The sequence below is a fragment of the Habropoda laboriosa genome, unplaced genomic scaffold, assembly GCF_001263275.1.
Source record: "Habropoda laboriosa isolate 0110345459 unplaced genomic scaffold, ASM126327v1 scaffold148, whole genome shotgun sequence".
NCBI classification, from domain to species: Eukaryota; Metazoa; Arthropoda; class Insecta; order Hymenoptera; family Apidae; genus Habropoda; species Habropoda laboriosa.
Window position 1 is genome coordinate 1694491 of NW_017100279.1, and position 27472 is coordinate 1721962.

At 44.5% G+C, this 27472-nt stretch overlaps 3 protein-coding genes across 3 annotated transcripts in view; 1 reads left to right on the forward strand and 2 right to left on the reverse strand.

Annotated features, from left to right (window-relative positions):
* The window catches only part of LOC108573544 (follistatin-related protein 5-like), a 51618-nt gene extending 31665 nt beyond the window's left edge, over positions 1-19953 (reverse strand). The window contains exon 1 of the mRNA XM_017936006.1: positions 19889-19953. The gene's annotated coding sequence lies outside the window, so the exon portion shown is untranslated. The remainder of the gene's footprint in view (positions 1-19888) is intronic.
* Positions 9049-11997, forward strand: LOC108573545 (acyl-CoA Delta(11) desaturase-like). The gene is made up of 5 exons (XM_017936008.1): positions 9049-9277; positions 9608-9738; positions 9887-10092; positions 11425-11607; positions 11733-11997. Exons 1-5 carry the CDS (start codon positions 9049-9051, stop codon positions 11995-11997), a joined length of 1014 nt encoding a protein of 337 aa, XP_017791497.1.
* Positions 19954-23563: 3610 nt separating the features above from the next.
* Positions 23564-27472, reverse strand: part of LOC108573543 (storkhead-box protein 2-like) — a gene marked incomplete at its 5' end in the record, with an annotated part of 36163 nt that continues 32254 nt past the window's right edge. The window contains 3 exons of the mRNA XM_017936005.1: positions 23564-25288; positions 26167-26640; positions 26801-26964. Of these exons, the coding sequence (XP_017791494.1) occupies positions 24107-25288; positions 26167-26640; positions 26801-26964 (1820 nt within the window). The remainder of the gene's footprint in view (positions 25289-26166; positions 26641-26800; positions 26965-27472) is intronic.

The window sequence follows — 27472 nt, forward strand, 5'->3', positions numbered from 1 at the left end:
TAATCGCTGCATTGCTAAACTCCTCGATTCCGAGTAATTATGTAGTGTGATCAAGTTTCTCGAGGGTTATATAAAAAGTTTATGATTTTCTTCTCGGTGTTTCGCAATGGTGTGCACCGGTGCGCGCGATCGTGTCTAAAAGTTTCCTCGGATTGTTACGAGTTTCTCGGGGGGTAAAAAGAAGAAGAGTTTGTCACGTTTTACACGAGGAAGCTTCAGCTAATCGAGCGCAATATTTGTTGTCGCGTTTCAGTTCAACGGCGTGCTTGAATGTTTCAAGACGCAAACTCATTAGGCTACGTTCATTATTTCACAGCTACGTTATCTATTCAATTTTTTCTTTCAATGCTACTTTATCTTTCCAACACTTACGAAAACGAAACTTTTAAAATTTGCATAATTGCATCTATAATTTCGAAACATCCTGCGAATTTATGCACGGAAAAGGGCGTGTAAATCTTTAACAACGCGTACCAAAGGATTTTCAGGAAGATATCGAACGTTGTTGCGAAATTAAAAATTTGCATACGCGCGTGCAAATTTCGAGCGTTGCACTTTTCTCCGCAATTTTTCGAAGGAAAATCGTGGTACGCGCACGATGCTGCAACTCGCAATCAGAGTGATCCTTGGGTATGATTGAACGCGACAAAAAAGCGAGAAAAACCGCACAAACCGAGTGAAAGTACGCATTTTCACGTTCACGAAGTTCTGATAATGCGGTAGTCATAAATCACCGATGTAAAAGTGCCGTGGAGCGCTTTCTGTGTGCGTGCCACTGAATGGTTATTGCACGGCGCTAATGAATTTCCACGTGTCGCCGGATCTATGTAGGTCGACGTACCTTGCATCCGACAGGATTCTTCGCTTGAAACCGTCGTAACGTAATTTCTGATTGAAGGTTAAGAAGTATCGGTGAATCTCTCAAAATCTCGCACCATGGAAGAAATTCTGAACACCTCTAATCGCAATTTGAAACGTTAGAAAGCTCGAACAACTGTATACGCCAATTTTGTGCACACTTTTGATTTATCACACACGCCCAACAATTCCTTTCTTTGCGATTCGATCAATTTCACACCTTGTTAGGTACTCTGGCAAAAGCGCAACTCGGAAAACAAAGTGGTAATTTATACTTGCAAATCAGACGAGGGGAAGATGGTAGGAAATAAGCGGGACCTCGATGAGTATATTCCGTGAAAGTACCGAAAATATGAACGAAGTGAAATCGGGATATTCTTTATTGGCCGGTGTAGCTTTACGGCTGAGTGTCGGTGTTCATGGAACAACCGTTCGAAAGAAAAGGAAGCATCTTGAGGGAAGTGGTGCGGCGGGGATGATATCATTCCAGTGTTTCGCAACGCCAGACGTAATACGTTGCTCTTGAATTCCCTCCAAGAGAGTGGATTCTACCCGGATTTTCGAATTCGCCCGATTTGTTCGTACATCCGGCCGCAATTTATCGCGATATAAAAGTGGATGCGCCGCGGCGGACGACGATCGGGGAAGAACTCGAAAATCCCGCAGAATGTACAGCTTTCGGGAGAATTCGAGAGCAACGTATTGTACCGCGACCACCGTGAAACTTCTTCGTCATAAGAACCACCGCTTCTCGTCTGTTCTTCTTCGAGAATCGAGACACTTTCTTTCACCTTTCAAAAAAAAAAAAAAAAAAAAAAAAAAAAAAAAAAAAAAAAAAAAAAAAAAAAAAAACAGATCTTCCATCGATGTGAAATTAAAAGAAGAAATGAACAGATCTTCCATCGACGTGAAATTAAAAAAAAGAAAAAGAGAAAATGTCATCGTGTCGTATTTTCGAGCACAGATAGACTCGGCGAACTTTCAAGAGAATATAAATGTTCTCGCGGAGCAATGGAACGCAGCGGTGGCCGCATGATTAATACACTTTCTTCCGGCCTCTCGAATTTGACTGCGCACAATCTCGACAAAATCTCGCTCAATCATAGTCATGAATGCAGACAGCTCCTTCTTCCGCGGCCACGCGGACGTTTAGACATATAGAGGGGAATCCTCGGAAAAAAGGAGAGTGGGGTGGTTATAGAGGGGAGGTGAAGGAGGAGCATACGAGGGCAATAGTTCGGCGAGGATAAGCGGGATGCGAAATAGCTTCGCCATAAGAGGAAAAATACGAACGGCTGGTACGTGTGTTTCGTGTACACGTTCGTCTAGACGTGCACCCGCGTGCAACCAACCTATACATACATACATATATGTACGATACATAACCCCTTGCAGGATATGTGGAAGGCTCGGGGGAACGAGATTACAGGAGATCGAGGAGGAAGAGGGAGTAGGAGTTGAAACGGTTCGAGTGACTCTTTTCCTCCCTGTTTCCCAGACGTGGCCCACCACCATGGCTAGAAACTATGGATTACCGGTGTGTATAGAGGTAGAGCCTCTATCCCTTCCAAAGCACGCTCGAGTCGCGCTGATAGTTGGACACCTAACAATGGGCGAACGCCACAGCTAAGCAAGATTAGGGGGCTAGTTTCTATAAAACGGGTAGCCGCAAAGAGGATCGAGGTGAAACGTTTTCGACAGGTTCTACTATACGCGTCGCTGTGTTTTAAACCAGAGTGTGCTCTTTTCTTGTACGGTGTTTAAACTTCTTTCACCAAGTGGCTCGCTAAGTCGGCCGACATCTCAGGTGAGTAGATAGACAGAGAGAGAGAGAGAGAGAGTAGAAGTTGACGGTACTCGATGCTACATAGCACAGGCCTACGTCAGGTGACATCGGCGCAGACAAGATGTATCGATTACTGATACTTAAGTACATACGGCGATGGTGTACACCGTTGAGGTCTGCTTGGTTAGCGTCGTTTCACCGGAGACTAGAGACTATCTTCTGCCACGTTTCACCCCCCAAAAAACGTTTCTCCCTGGGTTAGACAGACCGATGCTTGCTTCGCTCGTTTTTCAGCCAAACTGCGGGCGTAATTAGCTGTTACGATTGACGTGCAATTAGAGTGACAAGTAAAAGGGTAGAGAAAAAACAAGCAGAGGAGGGAGAGGAGAGAATTTGCTGGTACGTTGAACGAACTATGAGAAATTCGCGACGCATGGACGGAAGGGTCGTGTGTAGCAACGTAACGTCGAGGAATTAATAATTCTCATTAAAGCCTTCACCCTTCCCCACCCTCTTTGCAAACTGTTATTTAATTATGCAGCGTCGTTGCATAATCGTTTTAAACTATCCACAGATCGGGTTTGACGGGCGTATGTAAGCCGGTGGTGGCGTGTACCGCGCGTCGAAAACACGGTAACGTCTTTGGTAATTATCGATAATCGATAGATGATGCTCCATTACGATGTATCCAGCAAATTACACGTATGTACAGTTTGATAATTCGAGACGGCTAATACAGTGGTCCGGAGTATTTGATAAGCCAGTGTATACAGGCTATTAACATTTGATAAATGATCCGGCATTAAAGGGTTAGCGGAGGCCGGTGGTTTGAATCCGTCGATGGTCGTCCGCCGATAATGAATAAACATCGAGTGTCCGGGTTTGGAAATTAGGCCACTCGATCGCGTTCCACGATACCAAGGTGCTATTAAAATCGTTCGATCGTTCCGCGTTACACGGTAGAAGAGGTTTCCACCGATATTCTGCAAACAATGAAATTCCAGGGAGGGCCACGGCCCGCGAAACTGACGGGGAGTTTCCATCGGGAGGAAACGTGAACCGAAACGGGCACGAACTCTCTCGTGTTAACGAAGTATATACACGCGGGCAAACACCTGGGGAATAGAAAACAATTCATCGCGTTTAAAAGTATCATAACTTGGATAATTGAAAGCGACAGTACGAGCAACGATCCTGCTTCTATACATATATATATATCTATACACATATAGTTCGCCGGTATTCTAGGTAGTTTGGTAGGCGAGTCTGTGCGCCGACAAACCAGTTAGAATCCTAATTTGCTCATCAAAGTCGGTACGTGATATCAAGGCAATATGTATACATACATATATCCTATGTACATGGTATTTCGATCGACTGTGTAATGATCGTATAGAATTGCTGATGATTGTACAAGCTCTTACTAATGAGCTATTCAATATCAAACGTGGGGGGCATTCTCTTCTCGTCGACACGCACCGTGTAATTTCAAGTGTAACCTTTTTCCCCAATAAGTTCCCGTCCCTTCTTTTTTTCGTACCTCATTTCCCGAGCGAAAAAAATCATTCGAGTTAGTAAAGCATCCACTTAATGGGTTTCTTCCCCGGAGGATATACTACCGCGAACATTGGATTCACGGTGAATCAGTTATTAATTTACTACACTACACGGAGGAAGGGGGGAAGGATAGAAAGCACATTGTGGATGTTTGTCAAACAATTCGAAGCACTCGAGGAATTTTCGAACACGTTCGCCAATCTACGAGACGATGGTTATGGGAGGTTGTATCCTCTCCGGTACAAGCAGAGAGCCGCGCCGTGAACATTTTCCTCGATGCTTCGGCAACTTTCAAAGATTATAACTCGAATGGAAGCGTTTACGAAACCCTACCGCTTATATCACGTTGTTCCGTTACAACTAAATAGACGTTACGCTGCTGGTAGCAAAGGCTGTGAAACCTTCCTCGTGGAACGCACACCAGCAGCCTGTGGAAGACGAAAGTTTTGCGACGTAGTGTAATCGCGATCAATTATCATCGAGCGGGGATTATACGGAAAGTTTTGACGAGAATCGATGAAATTCGATCAATGTTATTAATGGCTCGGATGGCTCTCGCTCTCCCTCTCTTCGTTGTAACTTCCTTTGTGACGCTGTTCAACCGTAGGAAATGAAATTCTCGCTGCGCGGAGTGTTTTGATTTTTGTTCTTGCGCGGCACGGTGCCGGTGCGCCGCGGCGTCAGCTTTATTCAGGGAACCCATTTCCGGCGCGGCGACGAATGTTCAACGTACAATAGGACACAATATCCTGGCCAAATTTTTCGGCATTATTGCGCTTTCAATATTGTCAAGCTTTTTCTCCTCCAATCCAAATTTAATCATTTCTACAGATTTACTCTGCCGACCGTGGTTTCGTTCGTTTTCTTTTTTTTGTCTCCTTCCTATTCAAAACGCTAGCGAGTTAGGCTAGAAGATGAATATCGGAATTATTAACGCAGTGCACCGAGCGGAACTCATTTGCATGGTGGATTTATGCAACAGGAACGAAAGTGATTTTTACTTAATGAAATGCATCTACGTTTGAAACTTAACGAGCTGTGCACCAGATCAAATTACCTGTACCTGGACAATTCAAACGATCTTCTATCACGTTCCTCGATGTTCTACTTATTTTCACCCGGAACACATTTTCTCGACATTAAGTCGCGCGTGGAAAGTTATTCTCTCTATTTGCCGGTTGGCTTCGGATGAAACTGAAAAGATGAACCATATACGTGTGTACGCGATATGATAAATTTCCAGGCTATTAATTCTCAGCTTTCTCTTATTATCAATCCTTCAACCCTGTCGACGAACAGATGGGAAAAACACCAGCGTGCAATTCGTCTGCTTACCGACGTTCTTACTCGCGGAACTTTTCCGCCTTCGCTCAACGGTTCATACGTTGGGTTTCTTCCATTTTTTTTTCTTTAGACGAAACACCAAGGAACGTACATACGCGCAGAGAGGCAGCTTCGCGTTTCTCCGAACTGTGCAATTCTCCACCTCTGTTACTCCCGTTACGGCCCTACCGGTTTCGCGAATCGCGAAGGCGTCATTAACAGATGAACGTAATTACAAAGCGTCACCCACGGCGTTGTTGCACAGCGTTATCTCCGGCTCTGGGCAATCGTGCGCGGATTTAATGTCTACGAGTCGAGTAGCTGCGGTTTCTGCATGTTTCGCGCCATTGATACACAGATATGCGTGTTACCGGGGCGAAATGGTTCCGTTGCAAAAAGTCGCTCGTTAAGGAATTTCGTCAGGCGAAATTGCGCCACGACGCGCTCCAACTGATGCACTTTCCACATAATGGGCTCGAGAAGTGTTTGCTCTCTGCCTCGGGTTTACGATTCCGAGCATGTAAGAGCGTGTAGTACTGGGAAAATGGTCTCGATCGATTAGCTTTTGGGGAAAGTTAACGGAAAAAGTACGTCGAGAAGAAAATGACCTAACCCGATAGAAACATCGATATCGTGTAAATTAGACGATTGAACAGAAGTGACTGTAAATTCAGCAACGAGAGTGTCGTTAACTTACTTCCACAAGCGAAATCTCTATTCGAAAAAAAAAAAAAAAAGAAATATGTTACATATTCTCGTGTGAAAATAGTTGGGAAAAAAGCCATCGATATTTCGTACTTCCTATACGAGACCCAGTTTCAAACTCGTCCTGTACTCTCTGTATTAACGCGAAAAATTCAATTCAGTTTATCAGCTAGCGTTATCGTCAGCGACACCGCTAGCCGGAGGGTGCATTTTCGCGTCGCGTCGCGACGAACAAACCGATAATTTCAACGCTAGCCAGCAACGAACGGGAGAGATTGCACAGTGCGCGTCGGTTCGACGATTTCCATCGTCGTCGCGCGTCGTTTCGACGGTCCATCATTCGTGTCCACGAGGTACCAGTGACGTTCGCCGTGGATTTTTACGATCCGGCATAGAAAACGCGAAGGAAATTGCCGGTCGTGTCGAAAGACGAAATTTTACGAGCGCGACAGGTTTTCATACTCGGGTACACGTTCTGTGCTTACCGTAAATCACCGTTCCATAACTTTCCAAAAGATATTCCACTGATACGCATTGCCGTGTGGAAGAACACTTGTAACCCATTAATGACCGACACGATTAGAGCGGCTGAATGTGTACACTTGTTTTACAGCGGCTTCCGGGAATTTCGTCTTGGCGAGTGAATTAACTACCGTCTAACGATGATCGCCTACAGTTGCGAAAAAGAAATGGCTAAAATATTGGCAATCGTTTCGACCTCTTGAGAAATATATGTACATGTTCGCGCGGAGTAGATTAATCAATCAGCGTCAGTTTTTTTACGGCTATGCGCACGGTTTAAGTAGGTACGGTTAAAAAGTTCTTCAAAGTTCCTCGTTCGAGAGAAACTCATTAATCGTATTGATATAGAGTGAAACGAGGCGTATGTTTCGTTTTATTGGAGCTCAAGTGCGTTTGGTCATCCTGTATAAACCACGTTCTAACTAAGATCCGAGAGGCGTGAGGTTTGGAGATGACGACCCATGGATTCCGTCCGACCCTTACGATCCATCTCGGTGGAAATTTCTCATCCAAGAATTTCGTAACAATGTCAGTAATATACGGCGGAGCACCGTCTTGCTGAAAGATGACATTATTATCTCTGGCAGTTTGGGGTACTGCAAACTGTACCAAGATGTCGAGACAGTTATGCGAAATTTCCGAAATAAGGTTCAATCACTTGCTCCTATACAAGAGTACGTCGTACGTTATCCTTAACATTATGTTGCAGGAGTCGGAGGAAAAGGGAGGAGAGCTTAGACGATAGAAATCGAACATGTGATCTGTAGAATTACGCTCTTTTATCAATCTTACTAAATATTGGTAAAAATCGTTTTTCGATGTCAAAATGTTCGATGAAAATTTAGAAAATTTTCAGAGTTGTCGTTTTTCTCGTAACAGTTCGAGTATGATAATTCTCTATACATAAATAGTACGGTATATTCGTTGAATTGTAACTGGCCTCACGTCAAACTGCCACGGACATACATGTTGGTTAAGGAACAGGAAGCTTTCCATATATCGGGGAATATCTTTTCCAGGCGGCATGCTCGGAAGTAGCAGATGTCGGCCATGCAGTTTTATGCTTCGATCAGATGCAGCATGGCCGCACACAACGGTGCACGTATATGACTGTGTGTGTGTGTCATCGGTTTTATTGAATTATTAATGTAAAGTCAGACATCTGCTCTATTTCGTGCGCGCTCCAACAACCGGACCGGTTAATAAAATTTCCTCGTCTCGTACCGATTTCATCGTAAAGCGATAATAGGGAACGATAAAGAAGTCCTCAGGATCTCCCGGTTCCCATTTTATCTCTCCCCTTTTGCCATCGTCTCTAATTTCTCTGTAGAGTAATTCACGGCGCACGAAATCGTTTTCAAATGCATTAAACTTTTGATTGAGTCCCGGAAACTCGATGTAAGATTCACGCCCACCGTCACTTCAAGCGTCGTCTTTTCTACCACTTCCACGAAATTAATTCGCCTGATTTCGACATCCCACCCAGTACATAATTACACTCTCTGTTTTGTTCAATCTAATCACGTTGTACTCTGTGTGTCGTGTACGAGTAATAAAGGGTGTCGGTAATTTAAGAGATATAGCGTTTACCAGGTGAGACGTTTAATCACCGACGCCAACCGAGATCGTTCCGCGCCATTTGTTGACGCCCGATTCAGGCTACTTACGGTATTCCCGCTAAATCGCTCGGATTACCGGAGAAAGGGAAATTAGTCGAGAGCTGTGCAAAGCATGCAGTTTATTTTATCGCCTTTTCATCGTCCGTCAATTGCACGAATTTTACAGCGAAATTACTTTAGTAATTCTTTTTTCTTCTCTCGAATCCCTTGAAGTTTCTTTTGATCGCAAATCCACTCTCTATCTCGAGAAACGTATACGCCTGGGGGAGGTAAGAGGAATTACGCGTATCGAGTGGATTACACGTGCCCGTGAAACGCGTTCTTCATATCGCAGGTAGAAGAAGCGGAGAGAACCGATGATGCAGTCCACGGCAGATGCAATTACCGCTTTTACGTCGCGGATGTAACTGACAGTCATATACCCCTGGTATAATGGTTAACAATGTTACTTAATTAACGTAGCTGTATTAAGGCAATTAAAGTGTCCGTAATATATTTAATTAGCGGGAAATTTTACACGACCAGCGATCGTAAAATTCAGAGCAGAAGCGCGCACGGCCATCGAGCGGGTAGAGAGATATAGGAATAATTTCTTTTTCGTAACGAAACATTCAACCTGGATCGATGTTCGAATTAGGGGTTGAAAATCCAGAGTGAAGCGGCATGTATACATCGGGGATGTGTAGCTCAACGGTGGTGACTCGGTGCGAGGAGGAGAAGAAGAAGGACGGGAGCGAGAGGACGGAGGAGAAAGACGTGGAACCGTTTCCGTTGGCGGGGAAACGAGCCCCGACTAGCCAACCGATAATATGGCGGAATGTGATTGGTATCATTGTGCTTCATTTCCTCGCCATTTACGGTTTCGCGAGCGGTTATCGGGACGCGAAGCTGTGGTCGTGGGTTTGGAGTAAGTACACATCGTGCTTCGTTTCAACTTCGTTCCGGAAATTTGCTTCCCTTTTTTTCTTCTTCTTCCTTTCTCTCGTCGTCTTTTCAAATTTCCTACCCTTCCCCTCCCCTTCTCCCACGTTCCCTTCCCCCCTCTTCTATTTTTATCTGTTCAGAATTTCAGATAGACCTTTTATCGGCTTTTCAAATATTTGCTAGCCACCGGATCGATTTTATCTCGCACACGGTCTTTCGTTTTACACGGGGTAGAACGAGATTTTAACACGTGAGCAACGACTTGTCGATAAACTTTCACACCTTTTATGTTACATCATCCCCCTCTATGAAGATATTACGTACGGAGTCGTGGCTGGTTTGGGAATAACGGCGGGGGCTCATCGACTCTGGGCGCATAAAAGTTATTCCGCCAAGATTCCCCTGCGAATATTTTTAGCTACCTTATATTGCATGGCTGGCCAGGTACGTACACACCCTTATTACACTACTGCCACTCTTACGTGTCTCTCCGTGCGTTAGGTGTGTGTGTAACATCGACGCGGGGGGAGATGTATATATGTATTCTATTAACAGAGGTATGTGTGTGTGTGTGTGTGTCTGATTCGATTAGACGCATTTTTACAAATGGATACGAGATCACAGGACGCATCACAGATACACGGAAACATGCGCGGATCCCCACGACGCGACTCGTGGATTTTTCTTCTCTCATATTGGCTGGCTGATGGTTAAACGGCACCCGGCCGTGAAGGAATACGGTAGTAAAATCGATATGAGCGACATCGCTGCGGATCCTGTAATAAAATTCTTCGACAAGTAAGATATTTCCATCAAGCGTTCAACGACTTTCTTCTATGTACAGTGGAACCGCTTATAGCCACAAGTATATGTGTGCGTGTGTAGAGGGGGTCATTTAGTTATATTAGTTACCCTTTCTAACGGATCAATAAAATTTCTAACTCTTTTTTTTTTTTCGTAATTTTACGGCCACACTTTCGTCAGACGTTGTTGCGTCACAGTTGCTGGCAAGTGGCAAATGCACTGCAACGTGATTGCATTGTTACGACGAATTTGCCAATTCTGGAAAGTTCGATTGTACTTAGTTCTGTTTGCACACTCGTGAATTTGCCAAATGTTTGGAATCACTGTGCATGGTAAGTTATTCAAAAATTTCCAGAAAAAAGTTAGCAATTTTAAGAATTTTTTGACGAACTGTTTCGTCATTCAAATTAATCGAAGTGAGGTCAAGTGCTATTGGTTTCCACAACATCAATTTCAGGTTTATAAAGAATTAATAGCAAATTCAAGATTGATGTAAATTAACAGATGATTCCAAACTTTTGGCCGGTAGTGTAGTTCAGCAAACAGTTTTGTTCGATCACTCTGATTCGAGCATACCCCAGATAGCGCGTGACGTCTATTAGAGATATCCATTTCGGTCTGACCGTCTTTTGACCTGATCTCGAAGACGTACGAAAATTAATTTTTGAAATCAGAGTATGGTGCTTCGAAGAGATCTTCGACGCCTTGAGGACATCTTTAGGCTTTTACCTGGCATTTATTTTTTAAGTAACTTTTGCTGTTGTCAAATTTATCTTCCCTCCACATCACATTGAAAGTTTATCAGGTGACAAGAATTGTCACACTTTGGGTGAAAAAGGACCCAAGAACGCAGAAGAGTTAAGACATACACAAGACGTCTGTGCACAGTCTGGGTCCACTCTAAAATGATCACGCATCTTGCAATAACTTGGTCGAAGTCAACAATCTCGAGCAACCGCTCTCCCCGGACATTATCCAGAGATATTTACCCCGAGCAATTTATTTACCCCGTCCAATTTCGTTAACCATATCCAACAAATTCTTCCGTTATTCGTGTTAATTAACAACACCAATATCTCTCTCGAAAATTCCAATAAAGTTACACTATAACGAAATACTCCCCGGAGAGGATATAACTCGGAAATGAAAGCCCTCAAAGCCAAGTCCGCTACTGGAGGCTGGCTCGTAAAAGCTTCCCAAGATCTCCTTTCGCGTTAAAACAACGTGTATTTACGTTTTGTCGGTCGACAGAGAGAGAGAGAGGGAGGATGGCTGCAGTCAAAGCGTGGAACGCGCTCATTTGCACATTTTGGTGTCTCGTTGCAGGTATTACGAGATCATTATGGTCTCCCTGTGCTTCGTTCTGCCGATATTGTTGCCGGTGCACGCGTGGGGCGAGACTTGGTTCATAAGCGTTCACGCGGCATTCATCCGCTACGTCTGGTCGTTGCATGCCACTTTTATCGTGAACAGTATCGCTCACATGTGGGGAAATCGACCGTACAACAGGCAAGTTTTCGGGCCGGTTTTACCGATCGAAACACAGGCCACGCCACGGGATAATTAAAACTCGGAACGAGAGAGAGAGGTCGTTTTTCAAGCGCGATTTAACCTCGTTTCCGTTCTGGTCGCAGGAGGGTCAAGCCGACGGAGAACCCGGCCGTGTCTTTCTTCGCACTGGGTGAAGGTTGGCATAATTATCATCATTCTTTCCCCTGGGATTACAAGGCTGCCGAGTTGGGCGCGTACGGCTTGAATGCAACCACCGGTTTCATAGAACTGATGCAGTATCTAGGATTGGCTTACGATCTGAGAACACCTAGGAAGGAGCTGGTCGATCGAACAACCGTAAACAAAGGAGATGGTACCGATAGTCTATGGGGCTCCAGAAGACACTGAAGATGTACGGAGGACACGGATTTTGGGATTACTTCGTAGCGGAGGCTTTAAAGATATTATCATTTTTTTTTTCTCTTCGTTATTATGTCACTTTTATCGTATACGTGAGTGGGAAAATGAAAATAGTGGACTCCACGAAATTGTACCAAAGAAAAAAAGAGAAGGATTAGCTGGGTAGCGTTGTATCGTTTAAAGAAAAAGAGGGATAGTGAAAATATATATATATATACAGGGTGGTCCACGCAACGTGTGCACCGTTATAACTTCCAAAATATGCGTTGCACGAAAGAATGTTGTATACAAAAGTTACATGGTTTAAAAGGGTACACTATGTAGTGCGTTAATTTTTTTTATAGGTGGAGGAGTTTCGGAGATTTGAAGGTCAACTTTGTTTTTTTAAACAGAACACTATATTTTTTATACCAAAATATGGTAGAGTATCGAATTGTAAGTGAAAAAGTATTGACCGTTATTAGCCCTAAACCTAATAGCTAACGAGTAATTTCACTTTATTACTTGAATATTTTCTTCACGTAATATCAAATCGGAGATTCAACCTTATATCACTGATATAACGCTTATATCACGTGCAACGCATATTTTGGAAGTTATAACGGTGCACACGTTTCGTGGACCATCCTGTATAGTACTTATCTGTTTGCCAAGTTTTTCTATATTCTCATATTTGACCGGGAGTGGAATTTACACGTTTCATACGTCAGCCGAATCACTTTTGTTGCTATCGCCGGAGGTTTATTTAGAGCGTTTTTGCGACGCGTATCGAGCTGGTTCAGGAATATGCGTGAACACGTACGCGTATAATTCCGTACCGTTGTGTACGAGCAAATAGTTTCCTCCTGTGTGTTCCCAACCTGTGTTTCCCTCGAATTAGAGCCAGCCGAGCGTTTTTACGGGAGAGGGAAGAAGCTGACGATGAGTGAAATTGAACAACGTGCAAACATAAAACCCCGCTAATAAAATACGTTCAACGACCTTAAAAGGTAATCGACACAGGTTTGTATTAATTAACGGGAATATTTGCGAGCGTAAACCGGCCCCTGTTGCAATACCGCGGTACAACACGTTGGCACAAAAATGAATGAATAGAGCATAGCCGGGGCAATGTAAATAGCATTTGCAAATGGAACGAAATAAGGCTTGCTTTACCGAGCAACTTCACGAATTTCCCGTTGTTGCGTACAGAGGAACCGTTAGCGCTGAGCTGACAACAAACTTTAAACACGGTTCACCGTTTGCAAGCTCCAAATACTGGTAGGCACCACGCGAAAACTATTTATTCAATGCACACCGTATGCGTGGTATCGTATCTTCCGTTAAAATTATACCGTAGAAACAGAACCGAACGAGAATAAATAATTCGGGAAATTAAGACGTGTCAAAGGGGTAGATTACCCTGGGACGTTTAAAAATAGGTAAAATTTGAGGAATTCTTTCACTAAAAGAAAAGTTTCAATTTTTTCGAAAGATACAAACGCAACGTTCGACGTTTTTTTTTCAATTTTCAAAAAGTAACAATGTTTCGAAATGGAGGAGAAAATAAAATTCCGCTGGTATTTAAAAAAAAAAAGGTCTAACATTGAAAAATGGAAAAACACGAAAACATCCATCTCGAATATCGATAGAGGAGAGCGATCGAATTTCCGATAGCCATCCATCTTTAACCGTAACCAACGATGAACTTTCGAGAGAACTTTCGGTCCGACGAATACTCTAACGATTCCCATCATCCTACAATCTCGACACGTATAGAGGGAACGCGATATACGTATCCAATCACAGGTGACAATATTCGAAAAGTATTTTCGAACGTACGTGACAAAAAAGAAAGACACTAGAGAAGGCTGTTACGCATCGCGGGGTTCTTCATTTATTCAAGAAGACACGTAAGAGTTGTCGAAAGCGGCCTTGTTCTACCTGCATTAACTGCGAAAGCAGCGGTGAAGGGTCGCCATTTCAGAAGGCACGTAATGAATGCCGGCGTAATGAACCGTGTTTACTCCCCCATATATACGGTCCACGAGTGTATGCAACACGGTTGTTTTCGGGGTTGGCCCTTTGTTTCATCCTTCTGGTGTACATTGTGTCGTCCCTTCGGACCTTTCTCCCTCCCTGTCTCTCCCCCTCGGTTTCGAACCGTTAACCACGAGATATGACAATTTCACGCTGATCATACAAAATCCTGCGTGTTATCCGTTCTCACCTGGTACGATATTCGATAATTTTTCATTCGTTCGGCGCCAAGCTTTTAATGGAGCGCACAGTTTAAACGTTAGCGTCCGATTATCTGTGGGGGGTGGCGGCGTTCAACGGTTGAAAACGAACCGATGCTAAATAATTTAGATCCAGTTACGCGGTCAGTAAGCGAAACTCTCTCGTTCTATGAACTGTCCTCTCGGTACCGATCATTATTGGCCCGTTTCATTCGTAATGACGGGCTCGCACGCGTATTTTGCGTACACACGGATGCGGCTACTGATGGCCACTTTCACTCGCGTCCTCCACTTCCGGACACGACACGCGCGTATATATGTATATACGTCTACATAGGACATATATAACACGCGAGTGGGAATTATTCATCGAAACGGCGGAAATTAATTATCAGCGCAACAACGGTAACTGAAGCTTTAACGATGTAGTAATTACACGCTGGCTGGCTCCCGGCGGCAACGAGGGAACACGTGAGCCCTCGTGTTTGCGATCGTTTAATATTTCGCGGATTTGTATTAGCCACGCGATAGATATTGTACATAGATTGCGCGTTTTATAAATAGTCGCGCTTACGCTACCTATGCCCTACAATATTACACGTACCACCTATGTTCTAGATTACAGCTCTCCCCGTGTAGTAGACCCGGTTTATTTTTAGGCAGAGGGAGGAGAGGGGAAAAAAACGAAGGGAAAGAAAGAAAATCGCGATGCGAAACGGGCTATCGTAAAGTCGGGCAAAAATGCACCGCGAGTTTCCATAAGTACGACACGAAAGCAGAACGCGCTAGGTTATACCGTTGTGTTACACATATTTATAGCTGGACAGAACATTGTTTTACCGTATGTACGTACAACGAGCACGACTGTCGCCAGCCACGGGCTACTGGCCTACGTATTTTTATCTTCGACAGATATTCCTGGATGATAAGTGGACGATAATAACGGTGTACAGGCCATTTTTTACCACGGCCTAGGCGATATAATCGCCTCTCGCCGAAAGAGGAATGCGTTAAAAATGGAAATGGACGATCGATGCGTACGTATGTATACGTATGTATGTATATGTTAAATCAAACGTGTGAAAAAAAATTTCTCTTTGTGGAGGAATTAACAATAGTTAGCGAGTGAAATTCGGTGGAAATAACTCTGTGAATTATTGCATCTACACACACACACACGGCTGTGTACGAGTACATCGCAGCTTTTCTATATATTAAACAATTTTTTACGTCGGGGGGAGAATTTATCCGTGTAACATATTATTATGATAAAAAAGAAAAAAGAAGGAAAATGTTGCTACAGGTTGGAATAAAATGTAAGATAAAAGTGAACGAAGAGGGGAAATATTTGCGAGAGTTCGATGTACTTTTATATTTAAATCATTGTTCTATACGTTCGATATTCTTGGCTGTCTTCAATTATAGGGGCATTAGCTTACGCTGAAAGCGATTTTCATCGTTGAAATTCCTCCTCCACCTCCTCCTACGTGTATTTTTCCGAGCAATTTTAGCACGTGTATCGATTAACGATAAGAGACGAAATCAGTGTCTGCGTTCTCACATCCGCGTCGTTCCTACCTCTCTATTTCTCCCTCGGCACCGCCGACTATTTTCCTCCATAAATTTGTTATGACCATCGCAATAGAACGGATCGATAAGACACATTCTGTCTGTGCGCGCCTCTGATGTGTCTTTTACCGTTACCCGTAGGCGGTGGAATAAATTTGAATCGCGTACACATGCGAACGGCTCGTTCTCTGATCTGATATCACTCGAAAAATCACATTTCCACCGCCGTTCCTTCCCGTACTCCTCTGGCCATCTGTGACGTAATAACGCCACCGTGGTAACATCGTCTCGTTTTATCATTGACCATTGAGGGCACGCAGAAGTGGCGGGGGTTTGTTAACCCCCCGAGCAAATCAAGAATATAATTCGGAGTAATTCGAGGAGAAGAAAGCTGGCGGAGATAACGCAAGTGTCCGGACGGATTTAAACGTTTTAATTAGAGGGTGAATTATGTTTCCATTTTACTCGCGGCACGGTCTGCACAATAACTATAAATATGGCCGCAGTTTTGCGCAGCTTAACGCCTCTCTCGCCGGCAGTACATCACGCTCGGCTATTAGGCGTTAGCGCGTGGCCGAGGCGTATGCATAAATGCAATAGCTGACTTTAAACTAGCGTGAAAGTTTACATCCGGCCCCCGTCGATTTTCCCGTGTATATCCTATAATACAAAACTGCGCAACGATTTTACCTTCTCGCCCGCTTTTCATCCACGGTTAGGTTACCTATATATCAATAAAGTTTACCAACGGCATGGCCGCCTTTCATTATACTTGCTGATTCCACCGCGCTGATAGCAGAGGTACATATCTTGAACGGATATGCCGAAAAGCAGCTGTTCTATACAGCGGTATACGTGCACATACGCGCACGCCACTCTCTCTTCTAACCTGGAACGGATCCCTTGGGGTAAATGGAACGTACGATGGGAATCAAAGACGATGAGAGAACGATGATCACAGTCGACGAAGCAACAGTTCGACGTTTAATCTAGCAAGAGCTAGAAGCGAAAAACGCGAGATCCAACGTTAGAGTGGGACGATCAAAGGGGACATTACGCGGCGCACTAAAGCGCAACTCGATGAGAAGAAGAGGAGGAGGGGTAGGAGGGGGGAGGAGAGGATGGGACGACAAACCGCGGCAGGGACATTTCCGGCTCGTTTCGGAGGTCGTCGAGAGAGACGGTAAAAGCGTAGGCATTATATGGATCGAGCTCCGAAGGCGACCAAAAAGCCGGTGATAATGGCATAGCGGAGTGACGGCGACTCAAAGACCGGGAGGAACAAAAAGAGAGGGGAAAAAAAGAGAAAGAGGAGAACGACGGTAGCTATTTAGCTAGCGGAGTCTAGTGAACGGAGTCGATGTATGAACCGACGGCGACGGTGGAAACCTGAGTTCACTTTCGAGCGCATAAGCGCTCCGCTCGCTCGTTCGTTCGGACTTGGTAGCGACGCGCGTACTACGGGGTAGTATTGTTTGGAAAGCAGCTCATCGCCAAGAGCCTCTCGTTAAATCTCCAAGAACTTTGTTCGCTCCGCTCTGCTCGAGATCAATACGACTCCTAGTTCAGCTACATATGTAGCTACATGACAAAAGTTCTGAACTTTTGACCCGACGACGACCATTGTATCACCGACACGCCGGTTCCTATTCCACCGCATTCTCCTATTTCCTTCTGTTCGCCCGCATTTCACACGCGTGCACACACGCACCACACCACAGGTGTGGACGGGGGTGGCATTACCACGTTTTGCATACGCCCCCGCGTATAATAATGCATGGCTGTTTTGAAAAGGTAATGCAATTCATAACGGTGCGCATAGCGATGCGTTCCGCTCGTGTTTCTCTCCCTCTCACTCTCTCGTCGCCGGGTGGAAATAATAATGCTTGCGAACGTTAATAATCATAAAAATGCTAATGTTAATGACCGGTCGCTTCGCAGGTTGGTAGCGGTCGTGATATTAATGGGGAACGACGTAGTGCATGGGGAAACAATAATAAGAATAATGAAAGCTGCCACGAGAGCAATGAACACGATAATAGGAGAAGTAGGTACGCCGCATCGAGGCGAAGCTTATGGGTATTGTGGTTGTAAGCGGTTGTCGGCCGTGTGAAATTGTTCAACGAGATCAGTTGAGATGAGAAAAAAAGGGAAGAAGACGGTGAAATCGTCCAGGCGGCAGTTTTCTTTTTTTCTTTTCTTTTTGATCTAATAAACTGAATTCTGTATCTACGGAAGGAGAACGATCAATCTTCCTCGGGCTTTCGCGCGGAATGGCATATTCGGGAGTCGACGCGTGTCTCGTTAAACGGTGTGGCAGGAAATAAAAACGTCACGGGCTGTTTTGATTAAACAGACGTCTATCGCGGCGGGAAGAACGAAACGCCGCGCCGGCCGTACGCTCTCGCCTCTGCATCATCGATGGACACACCGGGGCTTCATTTCTCTTCGTGACCGAATGCAATTTTCACTTGGACAAACGAACAGCCGCACGCCGGACAGTTTGCGCGAGAGCAAATATTTTTTGGTACGAAAGTGGTTTAGATTGTTTTTCGAATCACGGCTGTGGACAATCCTTTTTGCGCAAATATCGTTTCTCCAGCGAGAAATAAATCCCGCCTACGGCCGCCGGAAATGGATCGTTTCCGCGAGTGCCGCTTCCTTTTCTCGTCACGCGGTTCGCGATTTCACTGGATCGTGTATTCCTCTTTTTTCCCACTCTCTCTCTCTCCGCCTTCAGTCAGTCATAAATGAGAATCTCGAGGTAGGTATTTCTCTTTCAAAGAAACTTCCACCAACCCCCCGCCTCGCGGCGATGTTGATCGAAATGGCAGAAGGGAAAAGGAAGAGAGGAGGGACAGATCTTCAAAGAGGAACAATTCCAGCTATGGGTTGTCTACGATCGAGGGATCGAGTTTCCTTACGGCGGGCGTTGTAAAGAGGAAAGAAAAGGAAGTAATACGAGTCGGAGCACGGATAGAGCGGACTCTTTCAATGAGATACGTAATTTTATCGATCTTCGTGTCGTTAGTCGGTTCCCCGCGAGCAATACGCGCCGTCTGAGCGCCTCTTATGATTCCCTGACCCCGAACCGCTGGGACCGAACGGCGAAAGAAAAAAAAAAAAGAAAAAAAGTGTACTTCGGTAAAAAGATACGTTTTCTCCTGTGAAAGAAAGAAGGAGAGAAAAAAAAGGAGAAAAAGAGAGAAAAAAAAATAATTCTATTGATCCGGCAATACTCCCGACGGCGCTCTGTTTCACCGACGGATAAATCTAGCATTTAGCCTCGCGTACACCAGCGTATCTACAGGTGGAGGCGCCTGCGCGTCATCTACAGTTATTTGTAGATGTCACTAACACCTGCGTCACTAAGAGTATGCAGCTGTTTCTACGTATTCATCCCTCGCGCGCACTGGCTGCTGCACTGGCAGCCAGGAAAATTCTTCTATATCAATTCATCCTGGACCGTGATATCTCTCGTTTTATCTCCCCGCTTCCCTCTGTGTCTGTCTACTTTTTGCCGTTTCCCTCTTGCCTTCTACCGCCTTTTCGACGCTCGTGGTCCTATTTACGAATACTTCTCTCTTGCTTTTTCTTTCTTTCTTTTTTTGGTTAACCGCGGACTGCTAATAGGAGCGACTGCGTTGTGCGTCGTAACTGCCGGTTAGTCGAATCTAAATATGCTATACTGCGTGCAGGTTTCCGTTAAAGTTTTCCTCGTCGTACTTTCAATGTTACAACGTTGGGTTAACTGACGCGTGATTGAAACGTAATTACACGGTGGACGAGCTTGAGATCGTGATCGTCCTCTCTCACGTGTAGGTATGCGAGCGTTGCACGCTCGCATTGCTTCGTCGACGTTAAAGGTGATGTATCGTACGTATAATTTCAATACAGATTTATAACCGGATTTACCTGGAACCGGAAAGGCTCTTACGTCTAAAGTGCTCTCGTGCCATAAAGCTCGAGTCAATTACATTAAGGGGGTACGTACGACTTTAGATTTCTCGTGTTCCCCCTTGGTGAAAAAGTTTTACGATGCCTGCTAGGGTAAACATCAATCTTGTAAAGTGTAAATCATTCCCACTCACCCTGTGTAACTTGGTTCCGCCGAGGCTGCTTCGCAGTGACAATCTTCACGGCCACTTCCACAACCACCGTCGTCGCGACAACACTTTCCAAGTCTGTTTAGTCTGAGCAAAGTTCGCCGTACATCTTCGCGTCGGTTTCTACTAACGCGACTCCCGATCTATGAAAAACGATCCTGCCTGATAATACAGGGATCTTAACCGACAGTTGCCTCGTGTGAAGTTTTAAATTACGTTCAAACTACGTTCCAAAGTAGCGATCTCATGTTTTCATCTAGTTACCGACCACCGATCTAATCGATCAATCGCACCAGTCATCGCATCGATACGTAGATCGACGTGCGTTCTAACGAATCCGCGACCATGCGAATTGCATAAACAAGTACACGGAATGCGCGCGTGTGTCCTATGTATGCGCGTGCATTCGTCGATGGGGAGGTGTAGAGGTGAAACCTACCGACCGCAGTGATAGCTTGGGGTGTACTGAGCATGAGGAGAGGGTTGGAAAACGATGTGGAATCTAATCTAACCTTACCTAACGGAGTGGTAGTGGCGCAGCGTGCGCCCTACAGCGCGCCTGCGCGTCCGCAGCTTCGCTTAAACTTTTCCGGCAATTTAAGCAATTAGGAAGGAAAGCGGAAACGGGATTAACTAATGCGTTCGATTCTTATTGGATTGCCGTTAGTTTCGCGCGAAAGTGGCCCCAGCTGTCGAAAGAATCTCACGTGCACGGGGTTTCTTACGGGATTTGTAGACGGGATGAAGTTAAACGTTCCGTGGCCAATGGAGTCGAACTTTCACAGCTTTACCGGAACATTGGATAATCGGAAGTGTGGATAAGAGTGTATTAATGTTTCAACGAGATTAAATGTAGAATCCTATTATTTCACTTAACTTTTTTCATTAGGAATGAAACGATGAAAAATCGCCACGATAAAATACAAATGGATTTCAATTAAGAACGAACCAGGTATTCGATTTGCACTTCTAAATCACGAATAATCGGGACGAATAATTATCGAGGATTTATACGTTTTAATCGTTCAGTTCGTACATTTTCAGAGATGTACGAGTATAGAGAAGGTAGAGGTTACGAATTTTCTTATTTCAACGGAAGTCTGTAGTTTGAATGTAAAGTAAACGGTCTGATTAATTTTTGTTAAATTTTCGTTTTACTTGAAGGGTGAAAAATTGTCCGCGTTACCTTCGTATCTTTCTGTTCCATTCTCCGTCTGCCGGTATATCAGATACTTTTGCATGTACCAACAGTAGTATATTCGTAAATGAACGTAAATCAATAATATATGTAAACTAGCTAACGTGTTTAGACATTTCACAATCTTAAAGAACGTAGCTAATCTAGAAGGGCTGTACGCAACGACAAGTTTCATTTTCATTGCAAATCGTTTTCATTACGCAGCGTTATATTGCCTATCCACCAGATGGCACTTTCGTTCGCGAGTAACCGTCAGTCGTCAGTTATTCGCGTCTATCGATCGGTTCGTGAAAACGCGGGAATCCATTCCGCTCGTTATTCTCGATTTTTCCGTGATTTGTGCGTTTATTTTTACAGTAAAAGCTGTGAAAAGTGCGCGAAGTGTCTAAAGTGTGCAGTGATCTAGTGGTTTATATCGTGTGATAACGTGACAACTGCGAAATACGATTGTTGGACGTTTGTCAATCTTTCCGGTCCATTGAGCAATCTGATTGAAATTCGTCTAGTTGGTGAGTCTTTTATATTTTTATTCTCCGATAATCACCGAGCTGTCGATAGCTTGTCTGTTTGCGTTATTCACTAACGCAGCTCTTATATTCGACGTCGTAAAATAAATCAACGAACAATCGACAAATCAATCGTCGAATTCGTAATAGCGCGCAATTCAAAATGGCGGGATCGTTAGAACGAGAATGAAATGTATTCTTTTTCCTTCTTTATTATCATACGCTTTCGTTGTTATAATTATGATAGAGCAAGATTACACAATGGTACTCTACAAGTTAGTTTTGATAAGAAATAAGGGCGTAAAAGGCTCGCCGTTCTTCCATTTCCGTAAAAACTGGAAGACGTAGAGGTGTATCGAAATTACTATCGGTTAATCGGTAATAGAACGTACGAAATGTACAAAGCAGGCACCATTCAGCGGCGCCCAGTTACCTACCGTCTTACGACTACATGATTCTTTACCTTTTAAGGTTAATAATGTAATTCGAACGTTAAACGGAGAACACGTTTGCATCGCGACGTCGCGTAGTTGTCGTGAAACGCCACGAGGTCGCGCTGCATGCGGTTTAAGGCGATTTAAGTACTATTAACGGTTTTGGCACTTAGATTTACCATTGCACTAATTATAAAATGGTACCGCTTACTTCTTGAATAGGGAAATGCACCTCTTTTCTTTTCTCTTTTTGTCGCATACATTCGTATCACGATTATTTCGTGACAATATATAGGCAGTTGATTTTTGTATTTCGCGCCACGACTATTTTATTCGGTATAAACGTTCTGCGCATGTGCATAATCTCTCTTCTCTTACAAACGACGATTCTTTCGATCGAAAAATTTCTCATCCAAATTAATTTGCCACAATGTTATCAGAGGTATATAAAGGGTATAATTTCGGATATAAAATTTATACGCGTTCAAATGGATAAATCCGTCGTTTTCTAGAATTTCCCGACGAAGACATTTTTTTTACCCGTTTCGATTTGGAGCCCATTACGTATACGGTGATCGTAATACGTTTTTAATAATAGTTCGTAAATATATTCATTTGCGCTCGTGAAGTCAATAAACTATGCCTAAACTCTACAAAAAACGTTCACTGCACTACGCATCCTCTCTACTTTGGCATATCGACCGAAATAAAATATCGTCTATCGCTCATAGACGCGCATCGCCCCCTCGCGGCGACAATGCTATTAGAAATGAACGAATGGTGCACGTTAAATTACCACTTTTACTTTTTCTCGTTTTTTCTTCTTCTTTTTACTACACATATTCCAACGAAGACTCGAGCTTTCCCTTAGGTTGTGTGATCATCGCTATCCTAAAAAGTCGACGCTACGAAAATTGGCAGTATTTTTTGGAATTCGCATAAAATATCATCATCTCTCTCTTCTCTCTTTTCTCTTCCATTCTCTCTCTCTCTCTCTCGCGTTCGAGTAAGGCAAATTTGTCAGGCTATCGTACGTGAAGTATTTTGCTTTAGCAAATCGCTTTAGCTCGGTAAAGCGATGCAAAACTGCCAACGTTACGACGCTGTGGTACCCGTTTAATAGTTCAATTTTTCTCTCTACTGTGTTAAATTAAAAGAAGAAAGGAGGCAATGGAGGCACGATGAAATCTGACATGCGCACGATGCACGATTGTTTCTCTTAACAGCAATTTTTCGATTTTTAATACGAACGATGATAAGTGCATGCATGCGACAATGCAACGAGACACTCAGACACGTGTTTGTTACGTAAACTTCACGCGAACAATTTTCACCGCTTCGATATATATATATATATATACACACTACCAGCGAAAAGTTTGGAATCACCGAGCATTGCAATTTACACAAAAATTTCCAGAAAAAAGTCAGCGACTTTGAGAATTTTTTATCGTTGGAATTAATTGATAAAAAATTGGTAAAAAATTAGCAGCAGATTTAATATGGATGAAAAGTGGGAGGTGATTCCAAACTTTTGGCCGGTAGTGTATCTGACCGGATTATCGTGTGTGTTGGACAACTATGAATAAGCTAAAACGAATACTCTCTGTGGAATGGCTGGCTTCGTGTTTATCATTTTTTATACAACGCTATCGAACGTTCAGCCGCGTAAGCATATAGATGATCAATGGAAGCACAGTGCTCGAGAATCAACCGAATGATTATCGATGTTTAAGCATTAAACGTGAACGATCCGTGTGTCTATATCGTAAAACCTGTCGGGTAAAAATATAACATGTGATACACGTACGATATATACGTTTTCATGAACGTAACAAATGTTTATTTATTGGTAACTGTTACAATTCTCTCTCTATATGCTTAAGCAGTACAGCGCGTTCCAATTCCCGTTTCTTTCTTTGTCTCCTATTTAACATACTCTACCACGACGCAAGCATACGAGATACCGAGAAGTTCATCGTGCTAAAGTTCAACCTTTCACTGTACGAAACGATCGTTCCACGTTTCCTCCCTTTTCTTTTTCAACGAGGAGGAAAGAAAACGTTTAAACGAGTCCAAAGTCGGTGTGAACGGTAACGTCGCAGTTGTTCGGCTTCTCTGCGGCGGCCATGTTTACCTCGACCAAAGTGTCCACGCTGTTGATAGGACAACCCTTTAGTATCTTCTGCGCCGCCAAGCTGGTAAATTGGACCTGCATGTCGCTCAGGCTCGGATACGTGTAGAGATCACCTCGGCTCACCGTTTTCTCCAGATTCGGTTCGGAGCCTTGCGGCGCTCTCTGTTGCTTCGTAGTCTCCAGATTCTCTATGTAGACGTTGTTGAACGAACCGCCGAAACCGTCGAACGATTTCGTAGGGGACGGCGGATTCGAGGCGATGTTGTTCTTAGAGCCTGGACGGAGAAGATTTCTGTAGCTGAGCGCGTCTTTCGACAACGACAGGCTCAGTTTACGCGAGTTGTTCATCGCGTCGTTCGTGTTCTTCATGCTGGACAACGCCGACGGCGGATGATCGTTTACCAAGGAATTTTTGTCGATGTTGTTGGTAGAACCGTCGATCAGGTGTGCCTGGCTGTTGTTCAAACGATTGGTCAACTTCAGTTTGTTAGGCATTTCCTCCTCGGCTTTCGGCTTGTTCTCTTTGTCGGACTCCGACAAGAGGAGGCTTGGTTTCGATTCTTTGGAAGCGTAGAGGGACGACGGACGCTCGATTTTACTCGACTTGTTCAACTTCTCCTCGTCGAGCTTCGATTTGAACAGCTTCTCCTCGTCTATCTTGCTCTTGTACAGTTTCTCGCTGATCAATTCACGGTCCTGCTTCTCCTTGCAATCCATCGTCTCCTTCTCGGCCACTTTGGTCTTCACCGTGCCGTTCTCGAACGTGATTACGGATCTCATGGGAGAGTTGTTCTGCTGCACGTAGATCTTTGTGCCCGGCGAGCCGGAGATGGTGGTCGTGCTGGTCGCATTCGAGGCCAGTGTCACGCTGTTCTGAATCGCTCGTTGCTCCTGCGACGGGCTCACCGGCGTTAAATTCGTGGACACCTGCAGAGTGATCGAGTTCTGGGCCTCTTGAAGGGGAGTCAGCGACCCTTGTTGGACCACTTTCAACGGGGAGGACTTCGCTGGCAGCGTGGACGTTTTCAACGGCGAGGAGGAGAGTTTACCGCTCGAGATCGACTTTCCACTGGAGTGGGACGAGTGGCCAGACGATGTTTTTTGCAAAATCTGAAACATTCGGGCAGGTCGTTACGAAAGGAACGGTGAAACGACGAGGCATTTGTTAACCCTTCGACAGTTTAGCCCGTGTCAGACTTTGGCGAAGCGTGAAATACTTCACTTCTAGCTCGAGAGATATTGTCGTAACTATTCCGACGTATCCCTTCTTTTTAAAATAATCCTGTAAAGTATCCGTTCTTTTTACCGCAATTCCTAATTTTGTTAGACTGCCAAAGGGTTAGGCACTAACCGTATCACGTCCAGTTTTAAAATTTGATATACATACAATTTTTTTTATTACTATCTAAAGCATGGGTGTCCAACCTTTCGATATATGTAGTACAGTTAATTGTACATAAGTAACAAAGCCTCCTTTATTTTTTAATATACTTAATTATAATGCAATTGAGTCGTGAAAAATATCTGTTGGGAAAATGGGTTTTAAATAAGCTGCTTCAGCTTTTAATACTTGGATATTTTATTTCTCTACGCATCGGAAGTGACTTCCTTCTGTTATTAATGTCTTGAGAGGACTGACTCTACCGGGCACGCAGAGCCGGTGACACGAGGCACCGATGACCTCATCTAACAGAGGTGCGTTATCACCTTACTCACATAAACAGTGTGAGAAACGGTATCTCCGTTCATCAAGAGAATAAGAGATTAGTTTTTGTTTGGTTTACTAGTGAAACTAACAATATCGATTAAAAGTTTACGATATTGTGCTGTTCAGGGCTGCATCTAAACGCTACTTTCTGCCCTGTTTCCTTTGCTAAATCGACGTATTCCTTTCAAAAAGATATGTTTATTCCGTAACCGGTCGTTTGACCAGCCACGACAACAGTAGCGATTAGCGTTAAACACGCTGTATACTCGAAATTCTTTACCTTATGCTGAGGCGATCCGTTCGATTTGGTACCGCTGCCAGTGGAGTCGTGACTCGGTCTTCTCGAGTTGGACTGTCTCGTGCTGGATCTGCCGAGCGTGGCCGTCTTCGCCGGGCTCGCGTTCGTCGTCCTAACGGAACCGGAACTTCCACCGCTTCGACTCGGCGACGAGTTGGTCGAGTTCTTCCCGTTCTGCGTCTGATTACGCGCCTGGTACGATTCCTGGTTGGTGCTCGGTGGCAGAACAGAGGCTCTGGACGTGCATCTGCTGAGGCTCGAGCACTTGGAACGGGGCAGCGTGGAGCACGGTGATCGATGTCGCCTGGAACTCCTCGGCGTCGAGTTCGCCAATAAACTAGAAGAATCACCGCTCGCCTGGCGTCGATGTCGCCTAGGCAGCGTGGCTGATCTCACGGAGCTCGAATCGTCCCATACTTGGAAACTGGCCTGCGACTGATCTAGACCCTCCATCATCTGAAAACGTTACTCCGTTGTCAAGCTGAACTGCACCGCTCGATTTACACTCCGACGCACGACTTCCGTCTGTGTGGCAATGAAAAACAACCGGGATGCTTCTCTCTTTCGTAGGAAAAAGCATCGTTTCGAACATCGAAGGAGGGGAGAGAGAACTTACCGAAGGGCTAGCGGCTCTCGTTTGCGTGGCCACGCTGTGCAAGTGGACAACACGCGGGTTGAACCACTCGGTAGGAGGATACTGTGCGCTGAACGTGCCCATCAACGGTGCACCCTTCCTTCGTGTGCTGCGTCGGAACAGCCTGGAGAGTAGACCTATTTTCTCTGAAAAAATCCCGGAGAAACCTTGAGGAAAATACGAGGAACCAGTGTTGCTGATTTCGTGATGAGAGATCGGGGGAATCGAGGAAGGGCTTGCCAGCTAAGGGTGACTAAGAAGCGTCGCTTTGCTTGCTCAGTTACTGGAGAGATTGTTCAGCGTTTCTGGGTTCGCGGATTAGGAGTCAAAGGATGCCGAGAAGTGTAAAAGCAGAAAAACTTGCTCGTCGAGGATTTTTATCGAAAGAGATAGAAGAAACGTATAGATAGAGATGTGTGTGTGTGTGTGTGTGTGTGTGATGTGGAGAAAGCATGGTTAATTGATCCGCTTGTCGTGGATGAAGATATTTAGCGTTAGGATGAAAGTTGTAACACCGGTGCTCATCCCAAAGGCGATAAGTATATTCTTGTTTCTTATCTGTACGGTTGAACAGGTTTCGTCTCTTTTCGTACGACACGTCGCGATTCGAAACGTGCCAAGTGGAAACTCTTGTGCACAAACAGGCGAGTTGAT

Excerpts from the sequence above, each read along its gene's own strand:
- LOC108573545 (XM_017936008.1), top strand. The coding sequence starts at position 9,049 with ATGTGTAGCTCAACGGTGGTGACTCGGTGCGAGGAGGAGAAGAAGAAG. Across the intron at positions 9,739-9,886 it reads TATATTGCATGGCTGGCCAG|ACGCATTTTTACAAATGGAT; the intron begins GTACGTACACAC and ends TGATTCGATTAG. Across the intron at positions 10,093-11,424 it reads GTAATAAAATTCTTCGACAA|GTATTACGAGATCATTATGG; the intron begins GTAAGATATTTC and ends GTCTCGTTGCAG.